The sequence below is a fragment of the Poecilia mexicana genome, unplaced genomic scaffold, assembly GCF_051168715.1.
Source record: "Poecilia mexicana isolate PSO_F unplaced genomic scaffold, ASM5116871v1 scaffold_19, whole genome shotgun sequence".
Classification (NCBI taxonomy): Eukaryota; Metazoa; Chordata; class Actinopteri; order Cyprinodontiformes; family Poeciliidae; genus Poecilia; species Poecilia mexicana.
The window spans coordinates 10261373-10274492 of NW_028263388.1; the positions used below are offsets into that span (position 1 = coordinate 10261373).

Below are 13120 nucleotides of genomic sequence, written 5' to 3' on the forward strand. Positions count from 1 at the left end.
ACCTGACCCATCAATCGTAATTTTAACAGAAGATTTTTTTTTTTTTTTGAAGATCATCTGGTTCTGTTGGTTTTGAAGCTAGAGAAAAAACATCTATTTTAGGAGTAAGGCAAGACGGAGTCCTATGGTACTCCTTTGATCTGGTAGCAATTAAATAAAATTGAAAAACGAAACTCAGAAGTTGCATCTTTGGTCCAGATTCCAACCCTCACCTGCCGACGTTTGAATTATGAGAGACATACGTGTTCTTCATTGCACAGAGAACTGGGACACGACATCAATTGGCATTGCTTCCTGAACAAACTTTGAATTTACAGCACCGTTTAAGTGAATGTGACTGGCTGGGGGTGATGGTTGGAAACTTTCCAATGGCAAAAATGGCTGGCACCTCTCTATTTAAGTTATTTCAGTTGTTACTGAAATAACTTGAAACTGACAAAAGTGAATACTGAATAAACATGTACTTAAAATGAACCAATGAAAATTTGAAGATGCCAGAGAGGACATTTACATAATAAATAATTCTGCAATTCTTCCTTGAAATTGAAGCAGCGACATTACGTGTATTATGATTAAACTTCCAATCAATTGCAATAATGGAAGGAGTAACTTTAAGTTCACGTCTGAAAGGTTCACCAAAAAGAAAAAGAAATATATAAAAAGTTTTGAGTGGCCTAGTCAAAGTACGGCCTTAAATTTGAGCATAATGTTGTGACATGACCTTAGAAAGTCATTTTAAGACTCTCATCTCCGGTGTGATGGTGGAGTTGCATGAGAAAGTCTTTCCATCATTAAAAAAAGAGCATGTGCTGCTTTTCTGATTCCATGACCTGTCTACCCTACCCAGACAAAATGTTGCGTTCAAGTGTTCAAATTGTCATGAAATGAAAGCGAAACGTGCGTCCAATTATCTTCATCCTCATCCTCACTATTAATGAGATTCTGGCAATCCTGAAAGTGGATAGCTCCTCCAGCACCGTTGTAAGTAAATGGGGTTTTAATGAATACTGTTCGGTTGTTTCGGCACACTGTGAGGTCAGTACAGCTACAGTATTAAACCGGTTTAATTTAATTATTAGTGAGTGTTGATTAAAAATGCAGGACTGCGAGCGTCCTGAGGTTGTTTTTATGGGACAAAACAATAGAAGCATCCTAAATTCTTTATATAAAAAAGTGAGTGGCTGCATATCTCCTCCTATCTCATGTTCTGCCTTCCTGTTTACCTCTTCTCCTCCCTCCATTTTATCTTTTAACTTCTACCTGTGGAGGCGGGCTAATCACAGATGGACTTTTTCCGTGTCATTAACGTGAAGGTAAGCAGTGAGGCTCACCGCAGTGCTAGCTAATTCGCAAACATAAAAAAGTGTGTGCGTGTTTTATTAGTGGTTTGACCCGTAGGTTTAAAAAGAGATAAAACCTGCGACGACTAAAATGTAACGGTCAATTATTTTGGCAGAATAAAAATAAAGAAACTGAGCAAGGGGTTTACAAAGAAGCTATGTGATGCCTGAATGTGTACAGTCACTTGGAAATTGCAGTTCCCCGAACTTTTCCACATTTTGACGTGTTGCAACCAGAGATTTCTTTTTCTTTCTTTGCTCGCGCGTTATTTGAAAGGTCAATTCAAAGTGGGGAATAATTGTAAAATGTACAAAAAGTGGTACTTGACTTTTCTAAAATGTTTTTTGAAATAAAAATTCGAAAGTGTGTTGTGCTATCCAGCCCTAGCACTTTTACGTAACAGTCAACCTAAACCTGCGTGTACTTCAGTCTCAGTAAAAATCCATTTCTGTGGGGTTCCTTTTCTTTTTCTTTTTTGTTATTCATACGTCAGCGAACAAAAAATATCGCAAAGATTTAGAAACACAGCAGATGGGTCAGGGATAAATAATATCTTATGAAAGAGTCGCAAGAATGTGAAAATCTAATTTTCCTTTCGCTTCTTCGTTTCGTCTAAGCGTCTCGTAACACGATAAAATACAAACTACATTGCCACCTGGTGGAGGAAATTATGATGACAACTGAAATAGCCAGTCCAGGTAAGGTCAAATCCACACGGATTGCTTTTGCCTCTAACTTCCGAAGCATCTCAAAAAAGTTTTTTGAAATAACCTCAAATAGCTGCTGACATTACTGGCAGCACAGAAAGATTGTTTCCAGTTGGCAAAGCAAGGAGCAGCTGAATGAAGCCATTAAATGCCATTTACATGCAGCACATATCCACTTCCTGAAACTGCAGGCTTTCATTGTTTCACTCACAGTTTGTTCTTTAAACCCAGCGTTGCTGAGCCGTGACATGTGCGAGCAGCGATGTGGAAGTTTATAGTGTTGTTGTGATCGTTGAGAGTCACAGAGGGCAATAATATCAGCGAACACATCAGCTGAAAGAGCAATACGGGAGATAAAAAGTGGCAGAAAGCAGGAGGTGGAAAGGACGCAAAACCTATTTGATGGAAAAACAAGCGGAAGTGAAAAACAAAAGTTCGTCCAAACCCGACTGAAGCGCAGACGGTTGTCAAATGAGTGTGCAGTCATCTGCTCGAGTGTTAAATATTAGGTTACTGATAAATCTTCAGCTCCCCGATGGTTAAAAATTTTAAAAATGCACAGTTTAAGTTCCTTCTTTCCTTGATATATCCCCCAGGAAAAATATTGTTTGCAACAAGGAAATTCTAGACTTAAGAAAGGCTTTCCTCTGTGCAATATAGACAAAGTAACTATATTTGATTTCCTTTGCCTCTCTACTTTTTCGCAGCTCGTTCATTGCCTTTCACATATAATAAAAACATCTTCACCTTTCTGCGCTTCCCTCTGTTAGAGTTAAGAAATAAACTGCTACATTACAGACAAACTTTCTTTAGTACCTTCCAAATCCCTTTTTAAACTCATGTTCTAATAGGGTCACAGAGAGTTGCTCAGGAAATTGAAAGCATATTGACGATTATGGTACAGAACCCATTAAATATGACCTTTTACACCTTTTCACCTCCTGTAGGCGCTAGCGGTCAATAACAGCCCACACCACTAGAGATTAAAGCTCAGTTTCTGGCCTAAGGCCAGCAGCTGGAATAGCTTTGACTAACCCTGATTAAGTTTCTCTAATACCTCAACATGAGAAGCAACATTATTGGTTTTCTAATTTAATATCTAAAATTTATGATTTGTATTATATCTGTAAAATGACTATTATGTGTATTATGACTGTGGGAGAGAGCCTGGCTGCTTCTTTAATATTTTATTTAGATTTAAATAGTGATTTAAAAATCTTTTCAATATGATAGTTTGGCTAATTCTCATCATAGTTTACAGGTTTTGCCACTTTGAGTTCACTGTCATTATTTTAGTATGTAGACTGAATTGATATTGTTTATTTGTTTTACTTATTTGTATTTTTTCTCAACTGAACTGTAGGAATGGAATGAATGAAAAGTTCAAAAACAGAAAAGAAAAAAAATATTAACTGACTATTTGTCTTGGTAGTTCACCTGGATTTTTTATTTTGTGCAATATTCTACATAATTTAAAAAAAAAAAAAAGCTTACATGCACAATATGGAATTTTAATACAAACAAGCATGCTGTTTGTAAAAGATAGATTAACCTTTTTTTTTTAGTTTTTAAAGTTGGTGAATATTTGAAAAGGTTGAAAATTCTAGTCATACATCATTTCTCATTATGAAGAAGTAAACTCTCCCATTTTGTTTCTTTGTGCTTTAATGCAGCACGTTGGAGCAGATGTGTCAACTTTGGAGGATTAGATCCTGTGGAGGAAACCTGACAAGCATTTTAAAGACTGTTTGTTTAATGAAAGTGGACTAAAGAACAACTGAACCCGAGTAAAGGTAAAGAACCTTATTCATGTTTGCGTCATGCTTAAATGTTGACTTTGAGACACTGCTGCGTTTTGTGATTTACAATTGAGCTCATAAGTAAGTTTTAGACTTTCCTAAACTGATCTGTGGTATATCGGCCTGGATGGTTGAACACAAAACTAAAGCTTACAAAATAAGAGCTGGATGGATGCTCTTCTTTTGTGGTTTGATGCATCAGAGGATGCTGATTGATGTCTCCTTTGGCGAAGAAGCTTCTTTCCCTTTGTGAACCAGTTCGCTGAAAGCAGCCAGAAACCTGCTGCGTAAGATGAGTGCTTCCTGTTTGTTGCAGATGAAGAACAGTCGTTATAATCTGCAGTTGTGTGCGTGCGCGTGCGTGCGTTTCATCCTGTTTTTGCCTCTCAACTGTTTGCACGTTGCTTTGTCACGAGTGCCTCCGTCTGAAGTGTGAAATAGCTGTGCTGTTTGTGTCCTCGGTTTGTCCTCCTCTTACGTTTGGCACTTTATTTTTTAACACTTATGTGGAAAATGGGAGGTGTGTCTGTGTGAGGCTCGCAGCTGAGACTGCATGTGTTCAGTTTATTGTAAGAGCACAGCCTGTGATTTACATTTAGATGGCTGTTGTCGCTGCTCGGTGTGACACCAGCGGTGATGGAAAACCTGCTGAGTTGCTGTACTCCAAGGGGGTCATAGTTGTTTTTTTTTTTGTTTTTTTTTGGATTATGCTAAATTTGTTGTTTTCTCCAGATGATATTAAGCTTATTCTCAGAAAGCTGTAATGAAGAACGTCTGAACTTTTGACCTCACAGGACCTGGCTTTTAAGTATTTAAACAACTTAAGCAGTATTTCTTTTGAACTGAGAACAATTAGGCGCAAAATCGTAAACTTTCCTGGCAGATTTGGGTTTGAGATCAGGGAGATGGCAAGGAAACTTCTTTTAATCTCAAAGACTTGGCGCTCATCCCCAAAGATACATTTTCAAGAAAAACTGGAAATGGCTACTCAGCAACAACAAGATGGGTTTCATTTGTTGACTGATTATTTAGAAGGGCAGAAACAATTTTCACCATGCCTAACAATTTTCAAGCAAACGTATCGGTTAAATCAAAAAGACGCTTAAATTTAAATCTGCCAGGCGTATAAATAATTCTGCACAAACATAATCTTGTACGATTCATCACTACATATTTATTTGGCCCACATAGACTTGACTTTGTGTAACTTTTAGAAAGTTCTAACATCGGTACGTTTTTTTTGGTTGTTGTTTTTATACCACATGTAACCTAAGCAACTTCACTTCCTGGTTTAACAGTTTTGTATTCACTCTGAATGGATTTGATTTCTAAAGAGACCATAATTAATTAATGCCATAACTATTCAAGTTATGAAAGAACATTTGATCTACTCATGGTTACTGTTAGTCTGCGAACATGAGGTTTAGTGAAGAAGAAGAAAAAGGAAAAAAAAAATGGTTCTCAAGGGGATATTGATCAGTTTTTAAGAAGATTCTGGCTCATGTGTTTGTAGAATGTTGCAGATTTTTCCGTGTAATAGATAAGAAGTGAAACATATTCAGAAACCCTCAGCAGAGTTCTCTAAACTTGTTTTATGATTAGCATTTTGTGTGTGTGTGTGTGTGTGTGTGTGTGTGTGTGTGTGTGTGTGTGTGTGTGTGTGTGTGTGTGTGTGTGTGTGTGTGTGTGTGTGTGTGTGTGTGTGTGTGTGTGTGTGTGTGTGTGTGTGTGTGTGTGTGTGTGAGTTGTCGGTCACCGCCTCAGGGAAGGTTGCCTGACTCTCGGCATAAGTAATCACATCTTTATGTACGTGTCCTCTACTGTGTTTACACATTTCTACACTGTTCATTCCAAGCGTGTGTGTGTGTGTGTGTGTGTGTGTGTGTGTGTGTGTGTGTGTGTGTGGTAATGAATTTCCAGTTTCTATGACTTATTCACATTGAACCTTCTGTCAGGCAATCTCCATTTTATTATTATTATTATTTTTTTTTTTGCTTGAATCTTTCCTTTAACAACCTCACGTGGTGAGTTGATGGAAGAAGTGTGTGAATGTGTGTTTGCGTCCGCAGCTGAAGCCAATCATGAAGGCAATCTTTGGTGCCTGTCGTCCCATCAGAGCGACTATATAAAAAGCGAGGCGGCTGTAAATCGGAATGACGGATTTAAGAGCTGCAGCTGCTGATTTTTTTTTTTTTTTTAGTGTCACCGTCTTTGTTTTTGGGCGCTGCAGTTCCCACACCCGGGGCTCACAAACGATATTACCCTCATTATTATCTGGTTGTTTCTGATTATGTCCTCGTTGTTGCGTCCTCATTCCTCTTCATTTGCATCCTGCGCGCCTGCAGAACTGGCACGCTGTGGACAAGCCCAGTTTTACTCAGGGTAGTGTTTCAGTCCCTTTTTTTTTTTTTTTAAATCATACGAGGTGAGATTTAATTTTCATGGACTCTTTTCACTCTCCACCAGAACTTTTTGCATGAAATTCCAGCTAAAAAAATGGGTAGTAAGATGTTTTATCTTTATCAAGATATGAAGTTCCTTACCCTGCTGCCAAAAATAACCCAAAACGCTGTTTAAAGCCAGTACATAGTCAGCTCCAGGCGCATCGGGATGTAGCCCTGTCACTGAACTGGTATTTTGAAGGATTAATCAAAGAAAAAATCTATTTTTTGAGGTCTGTCAAAGTCGCAGTAACATAGATTTGGCAGACCAAATGACAAAAAAACCCCCAACTACTTACGCCTTTGAGGGCCGTGTTCATGAAAATAACAGTGGTGCAAAATAATGAATTGGTGTGTTGTAATTTTGTCCCAATTTTATGTGAAGTTAAAGTTAATTCTTAGTAACATTCTATTGCATAAAAACTTGGAGTGCCACTGTTTCAATACCAAGTGGAGTCGAGGTTTTTTCATCTGCTCACTAACCAGTACACTAGTATGAGGTTATGACTTGAGTTTAAGACGTTGACTTGAATCACGCTTAAGAAGTACCATAGCTGAATATACTCACTTAACAGAAAACTTACTTTGCATTGAAAATTGTCTTTTTTTTTCATTCATTATCCTGCTTAACAGAAAAATATTGAAGAATCTCAAAGGTTGATGCGATAAAGCAATATTACCGCCCCGCTGAAGCTGTTTGGCAATTACTGCGGCGCATTAAAACCGTTTGACGTTCTGAAAAAGGCCAGAGCTTCCTATTGTGTCCGGTTGGTGGGTTTCGTTTGAACCCTGAAAAAAAAGGGAACTTGAATTTAATGCAGTGGTCTCAAAATGTCGCAGTTACATGCAGGTTAATTAGGTGTTTGGATGAGAAGCAGAAAGAAGAAGAAAAAAAAACACATCGTAGGCGACATTTTTCAGAATAAATCTTCACTCTGACATCTCACTCTGTTCTTGTTGTGTCCTGAAGGACTTGTGATGCTGAACGGGTGCCGAGTGAGAGTCAGAGAAGCGGAAACAAGGGACAGTTACAGAGAAATGAGCAGAATCAGAACAGGTGCAGGATCATTTTAGATTCTGCAGCTGGTTGGATGAATCCGAGGTGGTAAATAAAGACACGGCGGAGGCCGTGAAGACATAATCTGTCTTCAGCAGATGTGATTATCTTGGGTATTTACTGTCAACCTGCAGCGAAGGGGATGCGCAATAATCTGTGGTCAGGGAAAATTGAGGTTTGATATCTGCATCGTGACTAAGGGAGACAGATGTGAGCTTTTACACGCTGACGCTGGGACACAAATTGGCTTCAAAATGAGAACCTCAGACAAACATACCGTACAGGTGGAGGGAAGAAAAATCCCAGTGTGGGAGTGACTTCATGATGTAAAGTGTTTTAATGGGTTTTATGGAAATCGGCGAGGCACACGGTGACTCAGCAAGTGACTGAACACAAATGCGGCTTTTGTTTCATTAGAAAACACATAGTCTTAAAGGGGGAGCAGGATGTAAAATCGACTCCTCCTCTCCTTTACCACAAACATACCCACAGTATTGTTTGATTCATTCGCGTATGTTTGAGAAATCCTTGAATCTCCCGTGGCAACCATTCAGGAGAACAAAAACGGAGCTCTGCATTTGGTGTTTATATTTCAGAGTTTGCTTCTATTGCCATCTGAGGAAATGTACCGCTCCCGGTCAAAAACAACCAGTCAGAGCCAGGAGAGAGGTCTTAACACTTTCAGTCACTTTGTGTGCCAACTTATGGTGACAGAAAGACAGTTTATTTGCAATCATCGGTGGCCATGCTAACTAGCCTGAGCATTTGTGGTAATCTCCGTTGTGGTGAATCATTTGTAGCCTAGCAGAGAGCAAGGGGGAGTGTCCAAGCAGCATGTACATCAGCATGATTTACAGCGCTGAGACCCTCCTCCTCACTCTGATTGGTTGTTTCTGACCACATGTATTTCTCCAGATACCACTGGGAGAAGGCAGTTTTTTTTGTTTGTGTTTTTTTAACCAGATTATCTGTGTCATACCATACTGTCACAACATAGTTTTATCAAATACGTAAAAAACATTTTTTTTTTAAATAAAAGTTACATAACAGATGGAGCACATATTTTTACATTGGAGGTCTTCATGGAGATTCAGATGGTGTTTAATTTTTCAGAAATCTGAAGTCTTATTAAGAAGCAAATTTTCATTCAGTGGCAGAGGGAGGTGGACACACTGAGAGGATAAGATCATTTATTTGTCTCCCATGGAAAGAATTTGTCTTAGAAGAGGGGACAAGGCTGCACAAGGACAGCAATACTTTAAAGAAAGTCAATTATGACAAATACATAAAAGTAGCACAAAAGATTAAATAGAACTGTGCACAGAATCATATCTTAATAGTCAATATGAATCTTGTGGCAAACTGTGGATCTTGTTCTTACGGAGAGCAGCAAGTTTAATGTGGATAGCAGAACTCTCATTTCAATGATGTTCAGTATGAATTAAAACCTTACTTGGTTTAACATTACAATTGCAAGGAGTGTATAAAGCCCTTATGGCGTTTGTTTTTGATACAAATCTGTGATCAAGTCATGTAGTACCCCATCTCCACCAGCGAGAGGCAGTAATGCGCTAGTTGGTGCACTATCTGCCGGAAATGGCAAAGGAAAAGGAAGAAGACAAACGCCAAGAAGAAGAACTCCGCGCATCTACTGTACTACTCAGTGCAGTCCTTTTTGGATAAATAAATAAATAAAAATGAGAAGAAAATGTATTTTCGGATGCCCAGGAGACTACCCTCTTTTTAAGCTTCCCAAGGATGAGACGGTTCTTAAGCAATGGCTGGACTTCATTATTCAAAATAACACTCCGACGAAAAAAAATTGGCATATCTGTGCGAGGCACTTTACCGATGACAGCTTTCTAAACAAAAGGGAATTTGACAGTGGACTAATAACAAGATTATCACTAAAAGACGACGCAATTCCAACGCTCAGAAGTGCCCATACACCGTTGGCGTCTGCTCAAGTAAGTTGAAAAGCAACTAATTGTTTTTGTTAGCTTCATTGTTGTTTGGTGTATGTATGATCGGTTAGCATTCATAATATTATGTTATTATTACAATCTGTGTCCATTAGCTGGCTTGCACTACACAGCTAAGAATGCCATATTCTGCCACGTTTGTGGTGTATTTTCATTTACAGAAGCTAAACATGATATAAAAAGCCAGTCAGAAGTTTTTCTACATTTGTAGAGAAACTGTTAGCTAGCTGCTGAGTCACCTCCAGTAGATACTGAATTTCTATAATCCCTCTGTGAGAGCTCATGTTTGGAGAATATACATGACGCTTGGTTGGCTTGCGAACTTTCAAAAGCCTCATCCTTCTTCAAGCTTCATTAGTCTGTTGTCACATACTTCCTGGTTCTTGCACAGACGTCACACAGCAAACCAATCAAGAGCAAGGCTGAATAAATTTAGAGTAGGTGTGCACCGATAACCTTTTATTTAATTTTTTATTTTGTCTGAAATGTCTCTAAATATAGCAAGAAAGTTGATGAGTTGGTAGCAGTAAGGTGACTATTGTTAACTGCAAACCAGATGTGACCTGGTAGGCCGGTCTGTCAGTCAAACCTCTCTCACTGGGTAGCAAACGAGGACAGTGGTCGACTTTTAGACCTTTACTGCGGCAGATAAGATCATTCACATGTTTGTATTTGGCCGATCACAGATCTCCCAGAAGTAAAGAAATCAGCTGCAAATCGGTGCACCCCTAATTTGGAGAAAACGAAATTAAACGGGCAGGTTAAACAAATAAGAACTCCGACTTTAAAAGTTTGAATTTAGCCGATTAAATGTTTGTAAACATCAAAGGTGAAAAAGTAAGTCAGCTATTAATTATCAGCATATCTTTCAACCTCTTAACGAGTTGCACAGAAATACAACAATTAAATATTGATCCTTAAACTACTAATTTTAGTAGTTTAAGGATCTAGGAATTACTGGCCACAGACGCCGGTAATTTACTATTGCCACTGTTAACGGAGATTTTATAATGTAGAATATTAATGAAGTCATTGGATGCTACAGTGTGAAATATGTTTACCAGTAATGACTAAGCATTTTTCTTTGTACCTTTTTTCCACTTTCTAATATGTTTTTTGCAAAACATGGAAGATGTTCATGGTAGCGGTGAACTTATAACATTGCACTCAAATGCTAGTAACATCCAACCTGTATAGTTTATGAAGTAATAATAATATCTATTAAAATCGAACTGATCATTCTTGATGTTTTGACTTCATTCTGCCCAAATTTTACTATTTGTTTTGACATTTTAATTCCAAGGGACTACCTCAAATTAAACAAACTCGACCGCCTGGTTCCACAAACTCGGCATTGGAACACACTGAATGTTTCCTTAGCACAAGATCGGTGTCTACGCAGTTGTCAGCTGGAACGTTGAGGTTACAACACTACAGGAGCAAAGGTAAATATGGTGTTTACTTCAAAGTTATTGTATGTGTCACACATTTCAATTGTAGTTCTGCACAGGTGTACAAGCTACTGTTCACACTGCGAGCAGAGGCACAGACGCCAAGCAGTCTTTACCGCACTTCCTGTCAACACCTGTGAAATCTGCACTTGGCGCACAATCGAAACGACCTCGCATGGAAGTTGGGAAGGAAGAGGATGATGACTTCAGGATCTCCAGTCCTGCATCTCAGGATTCAAACTATTACCCAGGAGATGCAGTCACAAACTTCTCTGACCTGATGTAAGATTATTTTCTTCTTACATTTGATCTTTTTTGTATTTAATGTAATTATTTAATTCTTTTAACATGATTCTATTTTTCTTTGAACAGTGACATGGAGTCTCCTGAGTTAGAAGAAGATGCAGAATACATTGTATCTGAAAGCGCTCTCAGGGAGATTTTTGAGAACTGCCCCGTCTGCGAGAGACACTGCATAGTACATCTGCGCAGATGTGGAACAGTTGTTGCTTTCAAGCAGGACTGTCCACATTGTTTTTTCACTCGGAAATGGCAGAGCCAGCCAACGTTGGAGGAAATTACCACAGAGTAATCTGGAGTTCTCAACGGCAGTGTATTTCAACGGAGCGGGGGGAATCATATACAACATTTGAAAGGGTAGGTTTCATTATTACAGCATAACAGGGTTTCCTTCAGTTTATTGTAAGCCTGGTGGGCCAGTTATTAGCTTATTTATTTAATTTGTTTTTAAATGTTTTAAAAAAAATGTTTTAAGTCTTTTTAGTTGATGTTCAGGTATTAGTCTTCCAATCTTCCAATAAAACATAATTATCAAGAGAGATTTTTAAATTTCCTGTCAACTTTAAACATTTATTTACTTAAAAACACGGTGGGTTGCTTGATGAATGACTGCCCGAGCGTCACAACCACCAGGCTTAGCAAGTTTTCTGGAGGAAACCTCGCACAAGTATCTAAATTACATGTTAAGGATAATTTCTGACATATTTTTCAAATTATGTTTTCTGTAGATCAGCTTTTCGATGCACCGGTGCGATACGCTTAGGAGGCAGAGGACGATGGGACGTCGAGATCTAATCCAGCTTTGCTTGGAAGCCAACATGGCTTCCGCAAGAACAACTACAACCCGAAATCTGTCTCCAAGGAATTGCCAGCACCAACTCACAAAACTAAGATATGGCAGAAATCTGAAACGTCTGTAACTATAAGAAATTGTAAATATTATAACTATTAAGGATTGTAATAAATGTTTGTACATTTTAAAAGTTTTTTTCCCTATTTTCTGAAAACATGCTCTACCACTTCTCCAGAGAAGTTCATTACCACTCTGTAGGAAGTTTACTTGAAATCCAGGAAGGTATCTGATGCAATTTAGTTCTGCAGGCAGCTGATAAAGCTTCCACACCTTACAAGAAAAATAATGTCAGTTTTTGTTTTACCTGGAAAACCCCCCCCCAAAAAAACCGACATTTTCTGCCAGGAAGTGGTTAGACGTCCTTCTCATTCTGTCTAACCAAATAGGATTATACATTTGACAGAAAATACTAGATTAACTTGCATCAAATACAGTTCTAGGTAATTGACATACACTTTTCTAAGTAAATATGCTGGCTAAAACTCTTGTTTTAGTCAGTTTTGAATGTTTTGAAATGTTCCTATCGGAGAAGAAGGGACACAGCTTTGGCATCTCATTGCAGCAACCATGATGGAAAATATTTTTGCAAATAGAAACGCATTTCTCTTTTTATCATTAAGGAATTCAATCAGAGACTTTAGTTCCGACAGGAAGAGAGTAAAATATGTAGAGTTTGTAAACTTTAGTTTGTGAATGAAAATATTCACATATGTAATAAAATTATCCATATCTTCAAATTCACAATTTCCTGAAAAAGTACTGTAGTCGCCAACGTCTGAATTTAGCAAAAATATGGTTATGTAAAATATTAAAGTGTGCTTCTTTGGCTTTGTTAGAGAGAATATTTGTGAGGACAGTTTGTAAATGGCATGCAGCATTGTTGTGCTGAAGTGGGATTGTTGGAAATGTAGGAGGTTACTTGACTTTGGTATAGAACCGCCTTGGAAACACACAATGCTGCCCCTTTAAATGTTCTTGTCTTCCTCCCACCCTTGTTTTCCCATCTTCCCAATGCCTTCCACTTCAAAACGATCACGCGTCTTGTTGTTTCCGACCTCCGTGAGATCCAGTCTGAGCGCTGCACAATCAAAACCTTTGATCACCTTCATCTTAGCTCGGAGCTAGTTGTTTTTGATCAAGCAGCCACAGAGCTCCTCCAACAAAGCCCCCTCTCTAATCACTGTAAATA

General features: G+C 38.4%; 1 protein-coding gene across 1 annotated transcript; it reads left to right on the forward strand.

Annotated features, from left to right (window-relative positions):
* Positions 1-8923: 8923 nt before the first annotated feature.
* LOC106915316 (uncharacterized) lies at positions 8924-12061 on the forward strand. The gene is made up of 5 exons (XM_088016629.1): positions 8924-9312; positions 10631-10772; positions 10838-11060; positions 11151-11435; positions 11807-12061. Exons 1-4 carry the CDS (start codon positions 9043-9045, stop codon positions 11368-11370), a joined length of 855 nt encoding a protein of 284 aa, XP_087872755.1. The 5' UTR covers positions 8924-9042; the 3' UTR covers positions 11371-11435; positions 11807-12061.
* Positions 12062-13120: the final 1059 nt, after the last annotated feature.

What these genes read in the sequence shown, in the direction of transcription:
- LOC106915316 (XM_088016629.1), top strand. Translation starts at nt 9,043, where the DNA reads ATGAGAAGAAAATGTATTTTCGGATGCCCAGGAGACTACCCTCTTTTT. An exon ending in CACCGTTGGCGTCTGCTCAA is followed by an intron (nt 9,313 to 10,630) that starts GTAAGTTGAAAA and finishes TTTAATTCCAAG; the next exon opens with GGACTACCTCAAATTAAACA. An exon ending in ACAAACTTCTCTGACCTGAT is followed by an intron (nt 11,061 to 11,150) that starts GTAAGATTATTT and finishes TTCTTTGAACAG; the next exon opens with TGACATGGAGTCTCCTGAGT.